The sequence below is a fragment of the Sphaerulina musiva genome, assembly GCF_000320565.1.
Source record: "Sphaerulina musiva SO2202 unplaced genomic scaffold SEPMUscaffold_9, whole genome shotgun sequence".
Taxonomy (NCBI): domain Eukaryota; kingdom Fungi; phylum Ascomycota; class Dothideomycetes; order Mycosphaerellales; family Mycosphaerellaceae; genus Sphaerulina; species Sphaerulina musiva.
This window is the reverse complement of record NW_016017391.1, coordinates 1,161,907-1,185,882: the sequence shown is the minus strand read 5'-3', so window position 1 is coordinate 1,185,882 and position 23,976 is coordinate 1,161,907. Positions and strand designations below refer to the sequence as shown.

At 51.7% G+C, this 23,976-nt stretch overlaps 8 protein-coding genes across 8 annotated transcripts; 4 read left to right on the top strand and 4 right to left on the bottom strand.

Annotated features, from left to right (window-relative positions):
* Positions 1-213: 213 nt before the first annotated feature.
* Positions 214-2,326, bottom strand: SEPMUDRAFT_151161 (uncharacterized protein). Its single transcript, XM_016906640.1, has 2 exons — positions 1,550-2,326; positions 214-1,496 (listed from the first exon to the last, which is right to left on the bottom strand). The coding sequence occupies exons 1-2, from the start codon at positions 2,018-2,020 to the stop codon at positions 432-434; spliced, it is 1,536 nt and encodes a 511-aa protein (XP_016758255.1). The 5' UTR covers positions 2,021-2,326; the 3' UTR covers positions 214-431.
* A 4,382-nt stretch (positions 2,327-6,708) lies between these two features.
* SEPMUDRAFT_119854 (uncharacterized protein) lies at positions 6,709-7,761 on the bottom strand (the record flags this gene model as incomplete). The annotated part of the gene is made up of 3 exons (XM_016901549.1): positions 6,709-7,058; positions 7,125-7,178; positions 7,233-7,761. The coding sequence occupies 3 exons, from the start codon at positions 7,759-7,761 to the stop codon at positions 6,709-6,711; spliced, it is 933 nt and encodes a 310-aa protein (XP_016758254.1).
* Positions 7,762-8,715: 954 nt separating this feature from the next.
* Positions 8,716-10,689, bottom strand: SEPMUDRAFT_151160 (enolase). Its single transcript, XM_016906639.1, has 3 exons — positions 10,604-10,689; positions 9,987-10,518; positions 8,716-9,925 (listed from the first exon to the last, which is right to left on the bottom strand). The coding sequence occupies exons 2-3, from the start codon at positions 10,505-10,507 to the stop codon at positions 9,130-9,132; spliced, it is 1,317 nt and encodes a 438-aa protein (XP_016758253.1). The 5' UTR covers positions 10,508-10,518; positions 10,604-10,689; the 3' UTR covers positions 8,716-9,129.
* A 542-nt stretch (positions 10,690-11,231) lies between these two features.
* Positions 11,232-12,801, top strand: SEPMUDRAFT_151159 (26S proteasome subunit P45). Its single transcript, XM_016906638.1, has 3 exons — positions 11,232-11,958; positions 12,011-12,562; positions 12,624-12,801. The coding sequence occupies exons 1-3, from the start codon at positions 11,364-11,366 to the stop codon at positions 12,647-12,649; spliced, it is 1,173 nt and encodes a 390-aa protein (XP_016758252.1). The 5' UTR covers positions 11,232-11,363; the 3' UTR covers positions 12,650-12,801.
* Positions 12,802-13,986: 1,185 nt separating this feature from the next.
* On the bottom strand, positions 13,987-14,999 carry SEPMUDRAFT_151157 (60S ribosomal protein L36). Its single transcript, XM_016906637.1, has 3 exons — positions 14,917-14,999; positions 14,685-14,785; positions 13,987-14,626 (listed from the first exon to the last, which is right to left on the bottom strand). Exons 1-3 carry the CDS (start codon positions 14,971-14,973, stop codon positions 14,464-14,466), a joined length of 321 nt encoding a protein of 106 aa, XP_016758251.1. The 5' UTR covers positions 14,974-14,999; the 3' UTR covers positions 13,987-14,463.
* A 201-nt stretch (positions 15,000-15,200) lies between these two features.
* On the top strand, positions 15,201-17,769 carry SEPMUDRAFT_151155 (MDM31_MDM32-domain-containing protein). Its single transcript, XM_016906636.1, has one exon. It carries the CDS (start codon positions 15,284-15,286, stop codon positions 17,408-17,410), a length of 2,127 nt encoding a protein of 708 aa, XP_016758250.1. The 5' UTR covers positions 15,201-15,283; the 3' UTR covers positions 17,411-17,769.
* A 400-nt stretch (positions 17,770-18,169) lies between these two features.
* On the top strand, positions 18,170-20,952 carry SEPMUDRAFT_151154 (Aa_trans-domain-containing protein). Its single transcript, XM_016906635.1, has 2 exons — positions 18,170-20,478; positions 20,536-20,952. The coding sequence occupies exons 1-2, from the start codon at positions 18,343-18,345 to the stop codon at positions 20,734-20,736; spliced, it is 2,337 nt and encodes a 778-aa protein (XP_016758249.1). The 5' UTR covers positions 18,170-18,342; the 3' UTR covers positions 20,737-20,952.
* Positions 20,953-21,401: 449 nt separating this feature from the next.
* On the top strand, positions 21,402-22,046 carry SEPMUDRAFT_50578 (uncharacterized protein; the record flags this gene model as incomplete). Its single annotated transcript, XM_016909167.1, has 1 exon — positions 21,402-22,046. A coding segment is annotated over one exon (645 nt), but the record flags the coding sequence as incomplete, so codon positions are not given.
* Between the last annotated feature and the right edge of the window lie 1,930 nt (positions 22,047-23,976).

Below are 23,976 nucleotides of genomic sequence, written 5' to 3'. Positions count from 1 at the left end.
TGAAAGCTTGAGCTCCACCTTTTACCTTTTTGAACCGAGGCATGGCATTGAACAGACAGGGATGATGAGCCGAATTATCATCAACTCCATCACCTCTGGACAGTACTCACAATCAAGCAACTCTTGACAGGACAGGATATCATTGATCGAGTCATAGGTACCGATAGCCAGGAGAGTGCCTGGTGATGAACAAATACGAGAGAACACGAGAAGATTTGGTTCAACCTTTTTGCTTTCAATTCACAAAGTATTTCCCATCAACTGTAGAGGTATCATTAAAACATAGAGAAAGCCAAAACCATCCAGCCTGTACTTCTGGCGTCAAAAAAAGCGATGAGAGTCGTGAGTAGCCGTTCCAACATTCTTGGTCTCGCCACCCCTCGCATAACCCAAACGCTCCACATTCAAGTCTTCATTCCACGCTGAACCCATCACCGAGGAAAGTCCATGTGTGCATGCTCCATTCCTGGTGAAAGCGGCGCTTCGTATGCACCCGGTATGGGTACAGCATCGTACACTTGCTCACCAGGTGCAGCAGCAAAGTGCTCTTGGACCATTTCCCGAGGTTGTTCAGACATCAGTGGCGATCTCTGGTCCGTGGGTGGTGAAGGCGTGCGGTCTCGGGGCCGAACTTCGGTGACTACAGGCGTAAAGCCCATTTGTTGCATCTTTGGTGTCGCGTTCGTCACCTTGATCGGTGGTGCTTGCAGGCGGAATGGTGCTGGCTGTGCTATTCGATCTGCATCGACATATCGCACCTCGCCTTCTTCGATGGATACCGCGTGCTTGTAGTTGTCTTGATTCGGTGCACGCCAGCCTCCATCGCGTGGAGAGAAAGGTGCGGGTGTGTTGGGCGCAGACTGTGATCGTAGCTGGGCAAGATAGAGGTCGCTTCGGGCACGGTCGCGGGCGGCCATGGACTTTCGTAGTTGTCGTTTGGAGTAGAAGCGGTAAAAGACGAAGCTGTACACCACGATGGCAATCACCTCCACAACGACCTCGATCAGGGCACAGACCAGTGACCAGTTCTGTAGGCGACAGATGAGATCGTACGACACGTCGTTCTCGAACAGCGACTTTCTCTCGTTGTTCACGCAAGACCATCCCCACATATCCTTGTTTTTGCTGTTATTCTTCTGTTGCTGAAGCACTGCTGCACCAATTGCCCACATGACAATGCTGAATACAAAGAATATCACGGATAGAGCGGTGTAATAGACGGCAGCCTTTTCTGCTCGTCTATGACCTCCTTTCCAGTAGCTGTAGAAAATGATGATACAGGCAACGAGAGAAATGACGGCTATGCTCAGGAGGAGAATTTGCGGCCACGTCTTCTGGTTTTTTGCCCAAGGCGGTAGTCCGTTTCGTGGAGGGAGTGCTTTCGTTGCATTGAATATGGCAAAGGTGGAAGCAAGCATGCCAATTACAATCAGTGAACACGAGAAGTTCACCCCTCGCAGGAGCACTTTTGCGATTCGTACTCGTGTCTTGACTTTCTGTGCTGTTGTCAGTCTTCGTTCGCGGACTACATGCACCGTAGTATACTCACAATGTCCTTGGCTTGCTCCTTTTCGGTGTAGTGCTCGTGCTTCTCCAGTATTTCTTCTTGCTTGAACGTTGGGCTCAGAATGTTGCCGAGGTCTCTGGGAGGCGCACCAGGAGTCTTCATGGCGCTCTTGAGAGGGCTCATAGGCATTGCTCGAGCCGTGACCGGCGGTTCGTAATCTGTGTTGGGCATTTCCACGGAGTCGTGCTTATTCACGTAGCCAAAACCAACGTCTGCGACCTGTGGTTGAGCCATTTGGTATGTCGTCGGTGGCTCCTTGAATGGGTTACGTCCAGCCTTGGAAGGTTCAATTGGGGAGTTGACAGCAGTAGCCTCCGCAAAGCGAGCCGTTCTCGGTGATTTTAGTGACGGTGTCTTGACTGATAGAGCTGATCGTGTTGTCGTTTGCGAATCTCCGGAGGCTGATCTTTCGCGTACTGCGAACTGTACTTCTGGCTTCTGACTATTGGACATGCTGTCAGATACAATGGTACAAGCAGTGCTGCTGCGTGTAAGACGGCTGGGATGAATCCTCTAAGATGATGGAAAGGAAACAAGAGGCCAGCTCTTTGGTCGCAAGCAACGCAAAAAGGTTGAACAAGGAGAGGTGTATCGATGTTTGGAGTCCAGCTACGAAGAAAAGAAGAAGTGGCCGACGGGTTTGGGCAGGTCTGGATAGATGAATACGCTGGCGGTTCGCACGGACGTATGCACGTGTGAGAGTATGCCGGGCGCCTGCGGGTTCTGCAGTGGCTGGTCGCTTCTCGTGGAGGATCCAGCAAGAGGCAAAGAGGGAGGAGACATGGAACAAGGCGTTCGGCTACTCACCTCTGCTGCTCTTTGAATAATAGCGTGGTCTGGCCCCAGCGGGCGTCGCTTTAGGTGTGCTGGCGGAGCTGATAGGTCGTGTTGCGATGCGGGTGTGGGAGGCAAACCGTCTCTCGACTGAAAATAGCCGCTGTGAAGCTCTCTGCACACTGCACAGGTGAAGTGCATGCGGTAGCTCGGTTGCTCTCGGAGGCACTGGAGGGAATTACTCGTGCCGGGACGCCTGTGTTCTTGTGGTAAGTAGGTAGTGTAGCATATAGACAACGGATTTCTCTGGTGTTGACAGGCAGCGGACAGAACGAATTCGCAAAGAGAATCTCTTCTTCTTCATGAAGGTTCCCAAACACCCTCGACCTCACCAGGCTTCCGGCTCTGGGGGCCATGATCGGTTGTGATGGCGGTCCCAAATGGGCCGTCCATCTGTGTAAGCGCCGCGAACATCACACGAAGGGACACGATTGGTGATGAAGTGTTGGAGGTGCAGATGTCGAGCTGGGATAGTGTCGAGGTGATGTCCAATCAATATTCGAGTACCAAGTCTTGGCGAGCAGTTCTAGTGGAGTCACGAATCGGACGGGCGCTTAAGGTATCCCTTAGGGTTACACTTCACTTCACTCGTCTCCAGCTTCCTCTGCTTCCTCTCTCACCAGTCACGTGGCTCTGCTCTCTCTGCCGTTTTTAAGTTGATATGTACGACGTCGGGGTCCAACATGAACTCGTCGACCGACGCAGGACTACGCGTGGCGTGGCTGAGATCGCCACCAAGTGAAATTAGCGTACAGCACTGTATTCAGAACTAGGTAGCTAACTAGGTACAGTACATGTAATCAGCCACTCTGCGGTGACATGTCATCCTTTGGGGCTATTCTTGCAATCTGCTTTGTTGTATGCTTACTTCTAGTCGTCATACTGTACGAATCGTACGCCATCGCGCATCTCAAACCGAACAAATTTCTGAAGCGAGGTGTTCAAGAAGGCAAAGAGCATATTCTTACACCAACAAGACCTGCGACAAATGAGATGCTCGTTCTCATGGCGGTGCAACATCCATCTTCAAAGCCGGCGTAATCTGTTTCTCCAATCCAACTCGATATTCCTCCAAGACCCCATCATAGAAGCCATAGAATTTAGTATCTCTCCTCACATCATTCACGTGGCCCGTCGCCTCCAAAAGGTTATTCGAAGGAAGACTTCTGCGCCACAACGATCGAGGCGGAATATAGACGTCGTCAGCCTCGGGAGCCGACACCACTGTTGTATCTACCAGAGCCTCCTGCAGAGAGTGTGCTCGGACCAGAGCAGGAGTTCCCGGCCTACGTGCTTTGAGTGCGTGGAGAGGTAAGTCGCCTTTGCCGCTGAAACGCTCCATGCCGACATCTGGACTGCCGCGCCGATGGAGGACGCTGTCGGAGGAGGAATAGCTAGATGAGCCGGGGCTGTGGTGGTCGGGACTGTCCTCGGATTCAAAGATGAAATCGCTGGAGTCTGTTTCTGCGACAGGACTACTGCTTTGCCAGACACTTCTCCTGAGCTCGGGGTTGAAGCCGCTAGAATCGGTGAATGCCGGAGACGCCCCATTCGACCTTGGTAACATGTCGAAATCTGCCTCTGATCCTTCGAGCTCGAAAGGATTACCAGGATCGCAATATACGGTTTGTCGCACACGACGCATCTTGTGACTGCCGGCTATTTTGATGTAATCATCTTCGTCAACATCACGACTTTTCCCAGGTGAACTACTTCCACTGGATCGACGGTCGAGGTTCGTGAAGTCGGGCTGTTCGGGGGAACTTTCGTGCTCTCGCCTGCCTTTGAACACATTAGCCACTTTCTTATGACAACAAGAACAACATAACGCCGAAATGAGAACGAGATGAACAGCAATAACAGAAAAAAGCAACAAATAAAAATAGCAAAACGCTCAAGAGATTTTTCGGGGCCAGCCACCGCGCCATGAGACCCGCTCATCGTGCTCAGAAAAAACAAAAGCAACACTGGCCAAAACGCAACACAAAGGGAAAAGAAACACTCGCTCAACTAAATCCAATTCCCCTCCCTCGGCGCCTTCACAAACCTGACATTCCAACAACTCTCACACAAACCATACTTCAACGGCCTCGCCACGGAAAAATTCATCACCATTTTACATCCATCGCAGCGAGCGTACTCGTCCGAAGTATCATCAACAACAACAACAGCATCTAAACAAGTAAGAGAATCACTCGAATCTTTCCGACTTCTTCCTTGATTCTTTTTCTTCTTCAAAGGATCCACAGCGCGAGAAATAAAAATCGCAAAATCCTCACCTCGTGTCAAACCCTTCGATCGGGGCGGCGGAGTCGGTCGTGCAGGAGGAGGAGGTGTAGTACTAGGACCTGTAATTCCCGCAGCTCGAGGATGGCGATGATGGCGCGGTTCAGCAGCGTTACGTTTCACTTTCAACGGCAAAGGTGGCGGTGGCGGAAGAACCACCAGACGTGCTTTTTCTTTCTCTTTCTCCAACTGCGTCTGAAATTCCTTCTCGAGTCGAGCATTTTCTTCTGCAATCCACGCCTCCCGGTCGCGTTTCGGCGCAACAATAATATCTGCCGCGTGAACAAGTTCTTGCGAACCTCGACGGAAAAACTCTTTGAGGGACCCTCGACGGGAACCGCTAGGGCGAGAATGGGAGCGATGGTGGTACTCATCAACATCAACATCGTCATAATTGTCATCAACAGCAACATGATGATCTTCCTCGAGACGCTGGTCATCATCCGAGCCATATCTCAATCCATCCTTCCCAAACAAAGGCCTCCTCAACGAAGCCGCTAGCATCATCGGAGTCTTCTTCCCCATCATCTCATATTGTCTTGACAAAAAAGAATTTCCTCCAGGACTACTCGGGCGCGAAACATTCGATGCAGGAGGAGTCTGCGGTCTCCTGCTCCTGCTCACACCACGAACTTTGGAATTTGAAGCTTTTGATCGACTATTGTCGTCGTCGTGGGTTCGATGCGTTGATTTCCAGTTTGGGGGGCTGTGGTATTGATGATTCATTTTGAGGTCGGAATTGATATCGAAGCGAGAATCAAAAGCTGCTTCGAGAGAGAAAGAATTCTCGGAGGAAGAATTGGATTTATCTGCTGCTGTTGCTTTTCGCTCGGGATGGCGCGATGAGAATTCTGCCGAGGTTGATGTTGAGGGTGAGGAGGGTGAGGTTGAGGGTGATGTTGTTGAATAATCCAATCTATCTTTGAAAATCAGCCCGTCGGTGAGGGGACAGAGAGTGAGTGAATTGATGTGCATCACTTACCTACTTACGCTGGTAGGTAGGTTGTTTGTTTTTGTATGTGTGTAAGGGGAATCAGGGGGAAGGGGGGATTTGTGAATGGAGTTTTAGGGAGAATAAAGATCTATAGGTAGTGGTAAAAGTAGGTAGGGTGAGGTAAGGTAGGTAGGTAGGTAGGTAGGTAGGTCAGGTTATCAGAGGTGTCGTGTATCGTGTGTGTTTGTGTATCCCAGGACCAGCTGGCTTTGCACCGGAAGCGGTAGAGTACCTTGGGTTTTTTTGATGTTTGAGAACAAAGAATTTCTGAGTGTTTCCAGGTTGCTGTTGCTTTGCTTTTCTTGACGAGAAAATGTGGAGTTGAGGAAAGTGAGATGAATGAACAAGGGGATTATATTCTCTCTATCTAAGGTACTTTTTTTTTTGCTTGCGTGGAAGTCGATACAAAGGGCATGTGTGTTTCTTTCGTGAACCAAGAAAAGAACATGGATCATCACAAAGAGAGAGACTTGTTTCTGTTTGTCTGATTGACTGACTGAACTTTCTGACTGACTTGCAAACAAAAGAAGTAAGACCACAGGTAGTAGAACACCGTCATCGTTGCCACCATCACTCCAAAATAGTAAAAGATGAAGTGTCTTGTGAATTGTGTAACAAAAATGCCATTTCTTTGCTATTCTACCAACCATGAACGAGTCCTACAGATCAACCCAACCATCCTCCCCACTAGACTTTCTCTCTCCCCCTACTCCCTGCCTCCATCTGCATTGTGCAAAAGACCTCGCCTCAGCAGGGACTTCAAAAGCATAGAGAGAGAAAGGAAGACCAGTACAAAGTCTCGGGGGAGACCACCAACCAATTGTCCACCACCGTCCAAGTACACAACCAAAAAAAGGAGGCATTAAAAACATGTTGAGAGCGTCATTACAGCCTATTGAGAAAACAGCCAACAGTCAATTCACTATCCAATTAACCTTGAATGTATATCCTGCTAAAAAAGGTAGAACTCACCCATTATCCCCCGATTTCTTTTCAGCCCCCCTTCCAGAACAAAGACTCAAAACAACTATAATGCAAAAGCCAAAGTACCAATCACCATCGCCAGAGTAGCGAAGCCGAATGCAGCGTGAGAAGAAGAAGAGGCTGAGCCAGTGTATGCTGGTGGGGTGATAGCGCTCGTCCCAGCTGGGGGAGTGGTGCCGTCCACTGGGGTGCTGGCACCTCCTGCTGGAGAGGAGGTGGAATCCGCTGGGACAGGGACCGCTCCGGTGCCGGTGGGCATGGTCGAGGCAATGCAAGCTGGACCGGGGCACTTGACGGTGGTGGTGGTTGGGTAGGGGGCCACAGTGGGGTTGGTGGCACCTGGTCCGGTGGGAGTGTTGCCTGGGGAGCCGGGGGTGGGTGCTGGGTTTTGGACTGGAAGGAAGAATGTTAGTGACTGCTTTTTCATTCATTCATTCAAAAGGGAGAGGTGTGGCTTACTCTGCCCGTCGGGAATTTGCTGCACTGGCGTTCCTGTTGGTGCTGGGTTCTGGACTGGTTCAAATGTTAGTGACTGAAGGTGCGAGATGGGTGGGAGGTATGGCTTACTTTGCCCATCGGGGATTTGCTGGACTGGCGTTCCAGTTGGTAGAGGTCCGAGCGAGGTGCCACTGGTGGCCTCACAGTCGCATGGCTCGGTGATGGTGACTGACACTGGTTTCGTGGGGTGAGCACCTGAGCAGACGGTGCAGTCCTTCACAGTGACAGTGAAGCCTGGAGGAAGATGGCTTGGTCCGGGAGTCCAGGTAGGCGTCGCTTCTGTGCAGCTCTCGGTGATGGTATGCGTGACTGGGACCAGACCCGTCGAGCACAGCGACAAGTATTCTGTGGTGTAGACAGTGGTATGTCCTGGCGGAGTTGGCACTGCTGAAGGTGTCTTGGAGCACTCTGGGCAGTAGGTGACGGTATAGCCATTGGTGACTGTGATCATCGTCTCGATGGGAACACTCGAGCAGAAGTCGTATGTAACAGTAACATATGAGACTGGTGATTCAGAGGCGTACGGGTATGCGCTCAAACTCTGCGCATTCGCGCTGGCGACAGCCATGGCGGCAGCGGAAGCCTGTCGCACCTTCATCGTGAGGATTGCACGTGTAGAGTTCTCGTGGAAGGGCGCGTCGTAGACTGGTATACTGCGATCGGTAAGGTGTTGTAGCGAACGACTGTCGGGTTAGAAACGAAGCGAGTGTGAAAAGCAGGACGAGTGCTTTTGGTGACCAGAACGAGTGATGATCTACCGGAAGCAGTAATTAGTAGGTGACAGACGAAAGCAACCTGGTCAACCGCGAGGTATGCGGCCTTATACTACAGCGACCGTTCGCGGACGCTCTGTTGATACGCGATGCATTCCTGACGAAATTGCCGCCGCCATTCCGCAAGCACAACGACAAACAGCCGTTTCTGGCCAGTCCTCGCCACGACCACATGGCAAACAAGATGGCATGCATTGAGAGTGCAACTGATTGGTGCTTTCTTTGCGGCTGGGCTGGTAATGTGCAGTGCAGTGGTCATGGCTGGGAGTATAAGCCAAGCAGCACCAAAATGTTCGTTATTGGCACGACTTGGTGAAGGCGAGCTTACAGCAGTGCCGGAAGGTCTTTCACAACTGCATGGCATATCAAACCGCTAGGTACTGTTTTGTTCTCGTTCTCGTTCTTGTTCCTCGGTAGGTAGATGTTCTTGTTCTCATCCTCAATGACACTTTGATATCGGCAAAAATGGTGAAGACGGTTGCCACCCTCTTTCAATCAATAGCTGACCTTACGTTCCCGAAACCACGGCTCGCCGAGATGATCGCGCGTGAGACAGCAGAAGGAACCCGACTTCTCGCGCAGAGTGACTATAGACTTCCATGTGCACTGAAAAAAGAGCAGCTGGAAACGGCCCGCAAGAGCAGGTCCATTGGTGCCATCGCAAAAGCCCTATCCGAGTACACGGGAGAGTGAGTCGGCCAGCTTTTTGAATTCACATGCCGCATATCTCGGCCCAAATGAGACTCGACGTTCGTGAGAGCGTGTCAGAAAGTTCCAGGTTGTGGCATGTATACAGTCAAAAACACGCTAGCAGGTACAAGATCCGAGTCCGAACGTTAGCGCGGCCCTGAACCTACGAGTTTCTCCTTTCTCCTCCTTTCTCCTCCTCCTCCTCCCCCGGAAGAGCTCCACGCATATTGCTTCTGAATCCTGATCAATCAACGCTCCTGTGTGATGCTGACAGCAGGTGCCCCGCGTTGCTGGCATTATCCCCCCTGACGATTTCACGAAGCCAAATTATCGGAGCATTACGAGACTGGTCATTTGACGTGGCACTCATTGGAAAGCGAGAGAAGCAAAAGATGGTACCATGGGGAAAAGAGCTGAGCAATCATGACTTTTTTGTTTTCATACGGTCATTTCTCTACTTCATACGCTGAGAATTCAAGGTCTTGCATAAGACTCTAGGGTGCTTAGACGTTGACAGCAGTGCGGAAGTTCTCTCCCGCGTAGATGGCATTGCTGCCGAGCTCCTCCTCAATGCGGAGGATCTGGTTCAGCTTGGCCAGACGCTCAGACCGTGCTGGGGCACCAGTCTTGATCTGGCCGGAACGGAGACCGACGGCGATATCAGCAATTGTCACATCCTCAGTCTCACCGGAGCGGTGAGAAACCATGACACCCCATCCGGCACCGTAGGCGTCCTTGGCGGCCTGGATGGCCTCGGTGATGGTACCGATCTGGTTGACCTTCAGGAGCAGGGCGTTGCAAGCCTTGGTCTCGATGGCCTTCTTGATGAACTCGGGGTTGGTGACAGTCAAGTCGTCTCCAACCAGCTGGAAGTCGGTGTTCTTGTAGAAGTAGCTCCAAGCCTCCCAGTCATCCTCGGCGAATGGATCCTCAATGGAGACGATTGGGTACTTCTTCGCGAGCGAGCGGTACTGGTCTGCGAGCTGCTCGTATGTGACCCACTTGCTCTTGTCGCTGTCGGGGTTCTTGAAGTCCAGGTCGTACTTCTTCTCCTCCGTCTTGTAGAACTCTGATGATGCCACGTCCATGGCGATCTTGATCTGACCAGTGTAGCCCGCAGCCTCGATCGACTCGGTAATCAGGTCGAGTGCCTCCTCGGCGGTCTGAATGTCTGGTGCAACACCACCCTCGTCACCAACGTTGCCAGCAGACTGGCCGTACTTCTTCTTGGCAAGCGTCTTGAGCTTCTGGTAGACTTCGGAGCCCTGGCGCATGGCCTCCGAGAAGGTAGGTGCTTGACTGTAGAAGGTTGAAATTAGCTACAAGACTCAACACACAGTTATTCGCGGATCTCACTCACGATGGAACAATCATGAATTCCTGGAAAGCAAGACGGCCACCGGCGTGCGAGCCACCGTTGAGGACGTTCATGAATGGGACTGGGAGGACGTATGGCTTCTTGGTGCCAGCAAGATCGCTGATGTGGGCGTAAAGTGGAACACGCTTCTCAGCAGCGGCAGCCTTGGCAACGGCCATTGACACACCGAGAATGGCATTGGCACCGAGGGTGGTCTTGTTCTGTGTGCCATCGAGCTTGTTGAGGAAAGCATCAACGGCGGATTGGTCCTTGACGTCGAGGTTCTCCTTGATGAGAGCCGGAGCAATCTTCTCGTTCACGTTGGCAACAGCCTTCGTGACGCCCTTACCGCTCCACTTGCTCTTGTCTCCATCACGGAGCTCGCATGCCTCGTGTGAACCGGTGGAAGCACCCGATGGGACGATGGCGCGGTGAAGGCCAGTCTCGGTGACAATGTCAACCTCGACCGTTGGGTTGCCTCGAGAGTCGTAAACGGAACGTGCGTGAATCTTGGAAATACCCATCTTGACTGCTTCTTCTTGCGGTCAGCTCTGCCATGGAAGTTGGTGGCCTGGTTGTGACGAGCCCTCAGGGTGTTGTGAAGGGGGGACAGTACTGACCTTGGTTCTGTGTAATCTGTGTGGCTTCTGTGTGGATGAAGTGCAGTTGGAGAAGGGGAGAAGATTGGTGTTGCCTGGTGGTGAAGTGATAACAAAAGAACAAAATACTCGAAGCTTTGCTGGAACATCCCACCAAGTTCTTAACCCACCGAGAGTCCGAGACACCCCGCCAACGACGGTGTGAGCAGGGATGATTTCGGAAGACCTCGATGATGCACCTCCGAACTCGCCCTATAGGCTGGGCTGGGCCGGGCTGGGCTGGCGCTGTTCTCTTCCGAACAGGAAAGGTCATTTACCGAATAAAGTTTAGCTGGCTTAGCATCTCGTGGGTGAGGTACAGCCTATAATCGTGCTGTATGGTATAGCTCCAGTCGTCCATAGAATTCACGTCTTTCGGGTGGTATATGAAGTACAGCCTCAGCCATCGTTCTCATCTGCCGTAGAAAAGTAGATGCCTGAACTGGCTCCTGAGTTAGGCAGTGTAGGGGAGAACTATCGCTCTCCATCATCTAAGATATCACGTGACGCGGACCAAGCCGTCCCAAGCACTGATGATGGCAGGCGCGTTCGCCGTAGCCTACAACAGCTTGCGAACATGAGCTTCACACATCTCAATCACTCTCCCATCCAAACTCCCATCACCACAACCTCCATCGCTTCGCCGTCTCACACCCTGGATCTCTACCCAGTCCAACCAGCCGCTGCGGGAATCGTTTTCGTCTAGCCCTCTTCCTGCCATAACCGCCACATCACCATCGCCATGTCGGATCCGGAAAGAGACCAAGCACTGGAGGAGTACAAGAAGAAGTTGTTGGAGTCGCGAGAGTGGGAGGCAAAATTGAAGGCTCTGCGGTTAGAGATCAAGGGCTTGCAGCATGACTTTGACGTATCCGAGGACAACATCAAGGCGCTGCAAAGTGTCGGTCAGATCATCGGCGAGGTGCTCAAACAACTGGACGAGGAGCGATTCATCGTCAAGGCATCATCAGGGCCGCGATACGTGGTGGGATGCAGATCAAAGGTCGATAAATTGAAGCTGAAGCAGGGCACACGTGTTGCCTTAGACATGACCACACTCACAATCATGCGCATGCTGCCCAGAGAGGTCGACCCACTAGTATACAACATGTCGTTGGAGGATCCGGGACAGGTGTCGTTTGCGGGTATTGGTGGACTGAATGAGCAGATCAGAGAGCTACGAGAGGTGATTGAGCTGCCGCTGAAGAATCCCGAGTTGTTCTTGCGAGTTGGTATCAAGCCGCCAAAGGGTGTGCTTTTGTACGGTCCTCCTGGTACGGGAAAGACGCTTCTCGCGCGAGCAGTAGCTAGCTCGCTCGAGACGAATTTCTTGAAGGGTGAGTTCCATTCTTCATCATACCGATGCTGCCTCTGCTGACATTTGTGTAGTCGTCTCGTCTGCCATCGTCGACAAGTATATCGGAGAATCTGCCCGCCTTATTCGCGAAATGTTCGGCTATGCCAAAGAACACGAACCCTGCATCATCTTCATGGACGAAATCGATGCCATTGGTGGTCGCCGCTTCAGCGAGGGCACGAGTGCCGATCGTGAGATTCAACGCACACTTATGGAATTGCTCAACCAGCTTGATGGTTTCGACTACCTCGGGAAGACTAAGATTATCATGGCTACAAACCGACCCGATACACTCGACCCTGCTCTCCTACGTGCTGGTCGTCTCGACAGAAAGATTGAGATTCCTCTGCCAAACGAGGCAGGGCGATTGGAAGTGCTCAAAATCCATGCCATGAGCGTGCAGAAAGAAGGAGAGATTGATTTCGAGTCCGTGGTCAAAATGAGCGATGGGCTGAATGGTGCAGATTTGAGAAACGTGGTCACAGAAGCCGGGCTGTTCGCGATCAAGGACTACAGAGAGAGCGTGAGCCAGGATGATTTCAACAAGGCAGTGCGGAAGGTTGCAGAAAGCAAGAAGCTGGAAGGTAAGATGATGCTCTTCACATATGTCATTCCTTTCGAGTTATTTGCTAACGTCGCGTGTAGGCAAGCTGGAGTACCAGAAGTTGTAAAGAATCTGAGGAGTATGATGATGACTCTGCATGATCTGGCATTGAGCATGGCGTTACCAGGACATGGCCGAGCGAGAAGCAAGCGCTTTGCGTGGCCCATTGTACTATACTTGACAGGTAGCAGAAATGCCATCCTATATTGTACTCACAGCGATAATGTCCTTGTTTGTTCCGCAAATCGGTGCTGAAAGTGATAGTCTTCACTCGAAGGGCACGACCATCACCCTTGTCGTCGAAAGGCAATGCCACTTGATCGAGACTCATTTCATTACAACGATGACCGCTTTGCAAAGCAATCTCGTCTGCAAGCTACATGTAGGTGTCAGACGCTTAGGCACAACGAGGTGACATTCTGAGAAAGACGAAAGACTGGACGTAAAATCAGCTATGTACCTAACAACCAACCACCTCTGAGTCTCAACCCGACAGGTCGTTTGTACTGGGACACATCTTGGTCTAGGTAGGTCCCTTCAACCCGTTTTCTTCTTGCCATCCCCGGGCACTGTATCAGCGCGAGAACTGCGTAGGTACATGTACGCTGCCTATGTACCTTACTTGTCATGATGATACGAGTCTGCTTTTTCCCTTAGGGTTATATAAATACGACCCTGAATTTCATCTCAAAAATGCAGCTTCTTTTTTCTCTGTACCTGGTTCTAGGTGGGATGGTAGCATCTCACTTACGGCGAAAAGTGAATGGATTTTTTGTTGGGAGGAAGGGAGCTGAATTCAATCCGAGACGTGGTCAAGTAAAGTAGGTAGGTTATGGTATTGTGGATAGGGATGGAGCTGGGATGGGTAGATTTGTAGGCGAGACGAGCTTTTGTGGTTTTATTCTAAGTGACGGATGTAGTCTAATTAGGTACATGTACAGTAGGTCTTTGCTGAATCCTTTGGTAGATGAGCTGTTGATTAGACTTAGGGTCATTTGTACCTACCTGGTACCTTAGGTACCTTAGGTATACAATGGTTCAAGGACGACGCACTTTTTGCGGATTTGTCGGCTGTGCGTGCAAGGCAAGGCTCAAATGTAGAAAGTATCCATGAATACAGTGAATTCTCGACCTGATGAATGTCATCCCATCCGCGCTATTTAAGTCCAAGGCCAACTATATCACACGCGCTTTGCTGAGTTGTACGACCATGGGATGTCGCTTGCGTGACCTACTGTCCGTAAGTATGCTTCGTGCAATCTAGACATCGGATAAGCCACCGCTCTGTCCTCTGCGTGAGGACAGGACTCCCAGTCGTGTGACTTGGTATATCTTGAGGGCGCGATCAAGCCCGCTTCCATTCCAGGTTCGGTGCACGCATGAGATTTTGAGCAATGCTTTCGCTGTTTCGGAGGTAGACGGGTTTCGTGGGTAAGAGGTCGCTCAATAGATCAACGCGTACCCAGCCTGTTTCGTACTGGCTGCATGTTGCTTTCGTCCAAGGAATAGAACCTTCGTGGCGAGCTGCGAGTTGGCCAGTCCAGAGAGCGTGGAGCTCATTTCGCAGAAGAAAAACGGTAAATTATGCACCAGTATTTGCGAGGCATCTTCGAGGCATGGAACCGCACTTGAACAGGTCAGTAGAACGAACAGGCATGACCGCCCGGCACAATTGGAAAGCAGGTGGAGAAGACTGGACTTTCAATGCATTTTCATTCAGTATGAGCGCCATCGAACCGGTAGCCGCATGCCTGTAGTGTGATGTGACCTAGCGCTGGTCGCGGCCAAGCATCGCGGCATCATGTGTCAAACCCTGCCGTGTTGCGCCTTCATGCCTCTGCACCTTATTCCCATTTCATCGAAGTAGCAGCAGTGAATCGTTTAGTGGCCAACTCTCCTGCTCTCAGCGATGACCTTGGTCATCTCGTCGACCTTTCTCTTCGCACGGCCGAAAGTACCGAGTCTCTTCTTTGCAAGCTTGCGGGCACGCTTGTCCTTGCTGTTGCGGAGAAGTTCGATGACGCGGCGCTCGTATGGTGCGAGGCTATTGGTATGAAATTAGTGTCCTGTCCTGCGATGTCCTGCTCTTGGGCCAAACGTACCCAGCGACCTCCTTGACGATGTCCCGAACGAAAGCAGTTCTCTTGCTGAGGTGTCCCTTCATGCGCGACACACGTGGCTTTGGTTGGCGGGGAGTGACTTTCTGTGCGGGAAGGTCATGTTAGCCTGCTGTCCTCTGTTCCCAATTATATTCCGCCATTGTCGTTTCTCTCGCTCGTTCGGTGCAGACAAGTGGGGGGTGGTGGCAACGACGGTGGTGGGAGCAGAACGTACGTGGCCAGCATTAAGGCCAACGGCAATGCCGGACCTCTGCTTGACTTCCTTGGGCATCCTCGCGGTGTTGTCGATGGGCGGTGGTCAAGATCAAAGTGTCTGCGAGAAAGCGGAAGAGGTTGTGTGCGTAGCCTTGGCAGAATTTTGCAGAACGAGCCATCGTCCAATCAGTGCGCTGTGGCCGTGGAAGTCCTGAGGCACGAACCTCAGCTGTCACAAGCACACGCGCCATCCTGGTTGGGAGCTTGCTTTGCTTTTTCAAAGTTAGCCCAGCCCAGCCATTTGTCGTTTCTTGATCTATACACCACTACCTGATCGCTTGTCCGCTGCCACAGTGGTGTCCATCTCGTTGTGATGTGCAGCTGAAATGAACTGCCATGCGGTGGTGATTGGGCGACGAGGACTGCAACTCACTAACGCCACTTCACAACCAGTGACAACGAGACGACTTTTCGCGACATCTCTGGGGCATACTTCACCGCTATCACGGCCGGTAGCCCTACAGACCAGAGCTAGCAGCGCGAGGTCATCACACCATGCTTCAGCCACGAATACACTCAACAGATGGCCTCGATCGCTGACTGTATGCGCAACGGAGAGATTTGGACTGAGACTGTCCGAACGGACGCCATCAAAAGGATGGCTGGACTCGAGGGAACAGACTGCAACCAGGATGCTGCAAAGGAGATGGAACAGTGGCAGTAGTAAGAAGCTGGAAGGGAGGAGCCCTGCGGATGGAGATGCACAGAAAGAGGTCTCGACTGAGAGCAAAGACAGCCAGTCGCAGGTCACAGGCGCAGGCGCAGGCGGTCCTGGCAAATACATATACGATCATCTGCCGCACTTCCATCGCCCCACGAAGGATGAGCTACTGGCAGCAGCGACTGGATTCTGGCATCGATTGCAGATCCGCTTCAAGTGGTTCTCCATCAGGAGTGTGAGGCCCTTTAATCACGAAGAAATATTTGCCTTCTTGAGCTGGATATTCTGGGGCCATCTCCTCTGGTTGGTAATTGGAACCACCACGTTTGTCAGCTTGGGTATCTATGCCCTCAACACTGTATTTGCACAAGAGACCTTGGCAAGCTGGGTCGGCAACTACCTCACACGGAGCACAGGCATTCAAGTGGTTTTCGAAAGTGCCATTGTACCGAAATGGGGCGAGGGCACGATACGGTTGAACAAGGTCTTTGTGAGCAGGCGTCCAGCTGCCGACAAAAGTCGAAGGACCGTGACCAAGGGCTCTTCGGTTATTGCAGCGGCAGCGGCAGCAGCAACTGCGCAAAGTGGCCGAGACCATGCAACGCTGCCTGATGAGGGCAGTGAAACACCTGCCGATGATGGCAATTACTCCCAATCCGATGTCACTATTGACAATGTTGACCTGACGCTGTCGTTCCGCAAGTGGTTCAACGGAAAAGGATTGCTGCAAGACGTTGGTGTTCGTGGCGTTCGAGGTGTCATCGACCGAACACATGTCAAACCACGGCCAGAAGATGTCGGTCGTGACCCGAAGAGCTATCGTCACGAACACAACATTGGTGACTTTGAGATTGAACATTTCAAAATGGAAGACGTGCTTATAACAGTGTATCAACCCAACAACTTTCGGCCGTTCACAGTCAGTGTGTACAACTGCGAACTTCCTCGACTTCGGAAGCAGTGGCTATTTTACGATTTCCTGTGCGCCAACAATATGAGTGGCAGCTTTGACGGCTCTCTGTTTACTATACATCCCAGGCAGGTACATAGTACTACTGGTGCACTGCTTGTAGGCGGCCATGAGGAGTTTGCATCAACCTGGAAAAAGCATAGCAGGATCCGTATTGATGGGCTCAAGATCGATCACCTGAATCGTGGCGTTGAAGGACCTTTCTCTTGGATCGTGGATGGAAACGTGGACATCGTTTCCGATATCATGATTCCGAACGACGCAGATGGCAGTATAGCGAAGGTCATGAGCGACATTTACGATCGCATGGAAGCGACTGTCACGAACCAAATCGCGCACAATGGCCATGCATCGGCATCGGCATCGCATGGTCATCACGACGAGAGCATCGACAATAGTGGTACGTCTGAGGATGCGCAAGAAGTAATGAACGAGGACGACAACCGCTTCCTTGTCATGGACATTCAAATCCACCTCAACGACGTACGCGCTAGCGTTCCAATCTTCACTAAAGACATATCGTACGTCAACAACGCTGTAGTCCGGCCTATCGTCGCCTACATCAACTCCCACTCTCGAAGCGGGAGTAACTTCATCCCCATCACCTGTCGCATTGTAAAGCGGCAGAGTGAATTCGATGGATCTTGGACTGTCTTCGATTCTGGCTTGCTCGCAGACTTGAGCAAAGAGACGTACGATGCGTTCGTGCGCGATATCACTGATCGCAAGGCAAGACAACGTCGAATGAAGAAGGTCGGCCTGTGGGCAGCTCAAGTTGCGGCTCAGGCGCTTTTCATTGGCCTTGCCGGACAATTGGCGTGAGCAGGATGGCCAGTGAGGTGTACTAGAACATTCATGGCCAGATTAAGGGCAGTACAGACCCTTGTCCTGCTCTCGTGTCCTAAAATCGCAACGGCCTGTCACGAGTCAGGGTGAGCAGATATTTTGTCATACTGCTGGGTGTTTCAAATCGACTCGAACACGTTTGACGCGATGCTTGTGTTATATTGCTTTCGGGAGCGAGGCGTTTGTCGGGCATATTTGGCTGTAGAAACATACAATTGAGCCGTCCATGGCTAACAGAGGCGGCATCCTACACTGGACGGAAATATGGAAACGACGGGACAGTCGGGACGGCGTTTTTTGTATGCTTTTGACTTTACAATTATGAGCAATACGACCTAATGTACAGATACTTCTCACTCTCATTCTCGTGCAAATTGAAGATTGCAAGTCCGCCGCAGAGTCGTGCCAGTAGGCTGTGATGGAGTGATGTAGTAGAGTGATATGTTACCTCTTGTAGCCTGCGGATGCCTCCCGGTGAACATTGAGCGGCAAGCACCGTAATCATCGTCGTCGTCGTCGCTGTGCCGAGAACGAGGGCAGAGCTCACGGAAAGGCACGAAACCTTCTTCCGGATTGACTTTCTCTTGCACGTCACGCCGTAGAGTCACAAGTGAAGTCTCGAGAGCAACAAACGAAGTCGGCTGATACAAGTATCTTGTGCGACGCTGCTTTGGACTACTTATTGCCTCCTACCTACAACGTTGTGCTGTGCTTCTCGATCGACCGGGGGCTACCGAACGTCTCTTATCTGGCGGGCCTGCATCAGCTGCACGCGTTGTGAAACGTACATCCCAGCAGCGATATCTGCAAACACAACATCATAACACGAACACGGCATATATCATATTTCCCCCTCGTCTACACCGAGAAAGCCAGTTGGGCGTGTGTCGTCGAAGAGTTGCAATAGCATGTCCGAGTCCTCCAAGGCGCGGTCCATACCGTCTGGCAGCTTTCGGGATGCCGATGCCCAGAGCTTCGCCGGCGGCTCACCGTCTCGAGCAACGAGGACAGCGAGGCTGGCTGCCACGCCCATAGTTGGCTCCTCTCCCACTGCTGGCCCCTCGACATCGCACAGCCAAGGCCAGCAGGATGTCCAGTCGAGCGGTGAGCCTCTGGCAGGCGCTTCGGGCAGCTCAGTGCCCGGACCAGGGCCTAGCTCGCTCTCCCAGGCACTGAGAGGCTCCAAGGGCTCGTCACCTTCGACCACGCCACCGCAGCAGATGAGGGAGCCCAGAGGGACGATGAGATATGAAAGCCCCAAGGGCGATGATAGAAGTGGGTCCTACACGCCTGCCAGCTACACAACACAGCTCGGGAGAAGTCCTACGCCAAAGGAGGATCTCGATGTGCTGAAGAGACATCTCGTGGGTCCACAAACGGGCTCGGAGGTGGGATCACCCAGGCAAGGGAACGCTTTCCCCGGAGATTCGAGCTCTGCTGCCCCAGAGGGAGAATTTTCCAGTCTCCAGCTACAGGGTGGTGATACAACACGGCACATCTACCGCTATGCGGAGAAGAAAGAGCGCGAGGAGCAGGAAACTGGTAGACTGCGGAGAAGCATGAGCTACAGCGCACCGAAGACAAACAACAACGACGACGATGATGACGATATCTCCTTCATACAAAAGCCGGGCGGTTTCAGGCGGGACCATATACGTCGACGAGACGAGTCAGCTGCACCAAGTGCCAGTGGTGGACGATCGCAATACGGTACTCTACCTCGTGGTCAACGTGCTACAGATCCCGAGCCTCCACGCCGCCAATTCGTAACCTCAAACTTCATCGAGTTCTTGACGCTCTACGGTCACTTCGCTGGTGAAGAGCTGGAAGAAGATGACGAAGTACTAGACGCGGACGAATACTTCTCCTCGGACTATTTCGAAGATGCTACTACCGAGGGCGATCGGAATGAAGACCGCGATGACTGGGGAGAAGACTCTGCTCTGCTTCCCGAAACACCTGGCAAACGACGTCGAAAACGCAAGGTTCGCGAGCAAGGCAAAGGTACACCTTTTGGCGCTGCCATGTTGCTGCTCAAATCCTTCGTCGGCACAGGTGTCTTATTTTTACCCAGGGCTTACCTAAACGGCGGCTTTGCCTTTTCGAACGTTGTATTGTTTGTTCTGGCAGCTCTGTCTTACTACTGCTTCATCCTGCTGGTGTCGATTCGTCTCAAGGTCCGCGCATCGTTCGGCGACATGGGTGGAAAGATCTTTGGGCCCTACTTCCGGAACCTCATCAACTTCTCCCTTGTGATCAGCCAGATTGGGTTCTCCTCGGCATACATAGTATTCGTGGCTGAGAATCTCCGAGCATTCGTCTTGGCCGTCACGCGTTGCAAAACAGACATCGGGGTAGGCCTCATGATCCTGATGCAGATGTTCATATTCCTGCCCTTGAGCTTGTATCGCAACATCAACCACATCCAGAAGCTAGCCTTGCTTGCGGATGCCTTCATTCTGCTCGGATTGTGCTATGTGTATTACTACGACGTCAAGACCATTGTTGACCAAGGCGGCGTTGGACCTGGTATCAAGCAGTTCAACCCGGAACATTGGACGCTCCTCATTGGAACGGCCATCTTCACATTCGAAGGCGTTGGTCTCGTCATTCCTATCCAGAGTGGGATGGCAGATCCAAGCAAATTCCCCAAGGTCATGGGCACAGTCATGCTCATTGTCACAGTCGTCTTCATATCGGCTGGCGCCCTCTCTTACGTCGCATACGGCGAGAACACCAAGACCGTCATACTCCTCAATATGCCTCAGACCAGCAAGATGGTCAATGCCGTACAGTTCGTGTATAGTCTGGCAATCCTGCTCAGTACTCCCCTACAAATATATCCGGCCATCGAAATCACAAGCCAGCAACTCTTTTCGAGAACCGGAAAGTACAATCCATGGATCAAATGGAAGAAGAACATCTTCCGCTTTTTCATGGTCGCTCTGTGTGCTCTTATCGCTTGGGCGGGAGCGGGAGATTTGGATAAGTTTGTTTCGCTTGTTGGAAGCTTCGCGTGCATTCCGCTTGTCTACATTTATCCGGTAAGTACAAGCCCTCTCAGGGAGAGAGAGAGAGAGCATGCTAACAAGACTTACTAGCCACTAATGCACTACCGAGCCGTTGCGACGAAGAGTTGGCATCGAATTGCCGATGTCTTGTTGGTGATCTTTGGTGTCGCCATGATGAGTTACACGACTGCTCTGACAATCATTGCATGGGCGAGTGGAGAAAACGAGTCGGCCCCGGGATACTGTGATCCTGTAAACAAGGCCGACGCTTTCTTCCTGCCAAGGTTTTGATGCAATTACTTGAGGGATAGAAGTTGAAAGAAATGGAAAGTGAAAGCCAATCGTCATTGGCGGCACAATTGCATCGGATAGGTCGTGCTATTTGAGAATCTAGCGATGGCGCTGCAAGGAGATGCATGCGTGTGAAAGTTGTGTAAGCATCATACATATAGAAAAGCTACCTAGATATCAGATAGCGACGATCGAAATGCAATGCATTAACTGCGCAGTCGCCTTTCCGGAGACAACAACCGCGCAAGAGGCATGCGATCGAGAGAGCTATGGGGCACGCCCTGCAATGTCACCGCTACTTGATGGTAGTATTCAGTTGGAGAGTTGCTTCAAGATGCGCCACCAACTCTAGGATACGGTATGTTGGCACTTGCGACTCTGTCAATGACCTTGGCGACGTTCCCATCAAACCCGTCAACCCATCATCCGACCCTTTCGACGTCGCTTAATGGGCAAGTCGATAGCCTTCGCTTTGACAGCCCAATCCGGCGCGAGGTGCCCAAAGAGAATGGACTGCCGGAAACGGTGTTCTTGATGCACTCTTTGTTTTTTCGCTAGGCTTCATCTACGATTTATACCTGGCGCGAGCCTGCGATCCGACCATGACACATTCCAGCACAGCAGTTGCGCACCATAGAGCTACACGGCCTCAGACGACGTGACCAATGGCAGAATCCCTACAAGCGCCCCAGTGTGGCGTCTGCCTTGATGAAATAGATGCGGTGGACCGTATTTACATCGGCCGGGACAACGATAATATCTGCACCGATTGCTTCAATCAGACAATTGTTCCCAAATTCCGTAACGCCCTCGAAACCGAATCCCAGTACGACAATGCGAGGTGGAGCGACGGGGATGAGCATCTCAAAGCTCGCGACTTTATCAATTTCCTTGGCGAAGAGTTCGTGAAGAAGTACGAACAGAAGGAGAAAGAATATAGGGTCAGAGTCTCCGATCGAGTTTATTGCCGTCGGACGCTGGAGAACGAAGATCCCACGAAAGTTCGCGAGTGCGGCACATTCGTGGGCAGCAAAACAGAACTAGCCGAGCTGTCTGAAGTTGTTTGTCCTGAGTGTCATGGGGTTGTTGTTAATGAAGGCGGTGATGAAGGCGAAGAAGAGGACCCGTTCGCGGGTCTGGAGCGAGGCAAGGATTACCAGAGGTGTCCAGATTGTGATTGGGGAGCGATTTTACATTCCGGCTGCAACTATATGCGGTGCCGCGGTTCAGGTTGCAACGGTGGCTTTTGCATGCTCTGTGGTGGGAAGACCAACCATAGTGACCGCCAGCATTGGCAACGGGGTAACCCGACAGGATGTACCCTATTCGGGCCTGCTGAGAAGGGACTTTATGCTGACCCAGTTGATGAGGAAAACAAGACTGAGTATGCAGTCCTTGAATTGGCAATTCTGAAGCGGACCTTGCTAAAAGTTCTGAGTCGTGAAGATGCCACTCTTCCAACTCCAGGATGGTTTACCGATCCTTCGCTCACGGACGAATGGGTGATACTGTGCGGATACTCAACTGGTCCTGCATTCCCTGGTTACACAACAGCTAGAATCCTGGATGCCGTGCCAAAAGAGGGTTATGAGCCATCATTAGCAGGCTACGATGCGACTTGGGGGTTCAGATATTACTTTGAAACTCACCCGAGGCGTTTCAGCAATGTGCTCGTCGAGTATGCTGCCCATGAGGACTTTAATCGCGTCCAGCAAGACGAAGCAGAGAATCTTGTTCCCGTCGACAGAGCGCACACAATTCAAAAGCTTCTGTTGGCCAGGAAGCGAGATACGACTTGGACAAATCCTTATCACTCCGCTCCTTTTTCGGAATTCTTAGGAGCAATCCAGACGGTGCTTAGAACTGGGGGTAACACTTCGTTGCAGGCCGCTGAACATTCCTGGACAGCACAGCTTCCTCCCAGTGGGAAAGTAATATACCGCCATCGGGACGATCCCAAGACATTTAAGAAAGGCCACCGAGCGATTCTGCAGACTCTATGGGTTCAGCCAAAGAATCAAAGACATGACAACCTGATTGAAAAATTTGAGAAGTGGCTGTCAGATTCCAGCTTCTTCGATGCATGCGTCCTGGAGTATCTGAGGCAGAGCGACCTGAAGGAGCCCGAGGCTAATTGGGAGAAGGCCTTGCAGTATTCTCGGTGAGTCTTCCGTCTTACTACCCCCACTTCACACTGGACATGATGCCAGCATGTATATCTATCTCGTCGGACTTGAGTCGCATGCTAAATAAATTTTTCTTGTCAACAGCTTCACCGCTGATATGTTTCGCTGCGCCATGCAGAAGCAACACAAGTATGTACTGGATTCCATCGAGAAGCAACAGGGGAGTGGACATGAGATGAGCAACTTTGATAAAATTATCCAGCCGCTTGTGTTTCTTCCTCCCGTATGGCTGACAGAACTGCCCGACAACATCGACCTCGTCTTCGAGCACCTTCAGCACGGCTGCAAGCGTGAGGTCTACGCCAACAGCCGCCTCGTCGGTGTCGTCGGCCCACCAGAGGACATTCAGGCCCACCAACACGTCCTCCGCGGCCTCGTGAGACTCGTGTCTAGCGACCTGTCCTTCCGACTCCAAGAAAATTTTCTCAGACAGCTTGTCCGCTTGTACATCGAACCAGCTGGCAAATGCTTCTTTGTGGGCTTGGAAATGCCCTCCCATCCTTCCCTCGAAAACTTCATACCCAGCCCAAAATTCATCCAGCTGGGCGTCGCAGGCAGAATCATCAACGGCTTCCCACATCGAGAACAATATGCGCAACTTCAGAAATCTCTCACGATGCTCTCAAACCAAAACAAAGAAAATGACGCGACAACGGCTGAAGCGCAGGAAGCAAACCAAACTCTAAACGAATCATACTCTGCACAGGGCTTCGATACGAAACCCATGGAGGATCTTTTGGAAATGGAGGTGGTGCGCAAGCTGGATTTGGAACAGAGGATTACTCATTTCAGACAAGAGCTGGAGGTCGCTCGCCACCAGTCGATAATCAATTTGAAAATTCATAATGACCTGCTCGAGAATATTGTTGAATGCGAAAAATCGGAGAAGCGGTTTTCGATGGGTCTTAGTCTTGAATCGGACGAGGATGACGACGACGATGACGACGACGACGACGACGACGACGACGATGAGAATATGGACGACGACGACGACGACGAGAATATGGACGACGACGACGACGACGAGAATATGGACGACGACGACGACGACGAC

Coding starts and splice junctions, on each gene's coding strand:
- SEPMUDRAFT_151161 (XM_016906640.1), bottom strand. CDS start 2,020: ATGTCCAATAGTCAGAAGCCAGAAGTACAGTTCGCAGTACGCGAAAGA. Junction 1,497..1,549: donor AGGAGCAAGCCAAGGACATT/GTGAGTATACTA, acceptor ACAACAGCACAG/AAAGTCAAGACACGAGTACG.
- SEPMUDRAFT_151160 (XM_016906639.1), bottom strand. CDS start 10,507: ATGGGTATTTCCAAGATTCACGCACGTTCCGTTTACGACTCTCGAGGC. Junction 9,926..9,986: donor GAATTCATGATTGTTCCATC/GTGAGTGAGATC, acceptor AACCTTCTACAG/TCAAGCACCTACCTTCTCGG.
- SEPMUDRAFT_151159 (XM_016906638.1), top strand. CDS start 11,364: ATGTCGGATCCGGAAAGAGACCAAGCACTGGAGGAGTACAAGAAGAAG. Junction 11,959..12,010: donor CGAGACGAATTTCTTGAAGG/GTGAGTTCCATT, acceptor ACATTTGTGTAG/TCGTCTCGTCTGCCATCGTC. Junction 12,563..12,623: donor AGAAAGCAAGAAGCTGGAAG/GTAAGATGATGC, acceptor CGTCGCGTGTAG/GCAAGCTGGAGTACCAGAAG.
- SEPMUDRAFT_151157 (XM_016906637.1), bottom strand. CDS start 14,973: ATGCCCAAGGAAGTCAAGCAGAGGTCCGGCATTGCCGTTGGCCTTAAT. Junction 14,786..14,916: donor TTGGCCTTAATGCTGGCCAC/GTACGTTCTGCT, acceptor CTTCCCGCACAG/AAAGTCACTCCCCGCCAACC. Junction 14,627..14,684: donor ATCGTCAAGGAGGTCGCTGG/GTACGTTTGGCC, acceptor TCATACCAATAG/CCTCGCACCATACGAGCGCC.
- SEPMUDRAFT_151155 (XM_016906636.1), top strand. CDS start 15,284: ATGAACTGCCATGCGGTGGTGATTGGGCGACGAGGACTGCAACTCACT.
- SEPMUDRAFT_151154 (XM_016906635.1), top strand. CDS start 18,343: ATGTCCGAGTCCTCCAAGGCGCGGTCCATACCGTCTGGCAGCTTTCGG. Junction 20,479..20,535: donor CGCTTGTCTACATTTATCCG/GTAAGTACAAGC, acceptor AAGACTTACTAG/CCACTAATGCACTACCGAGC.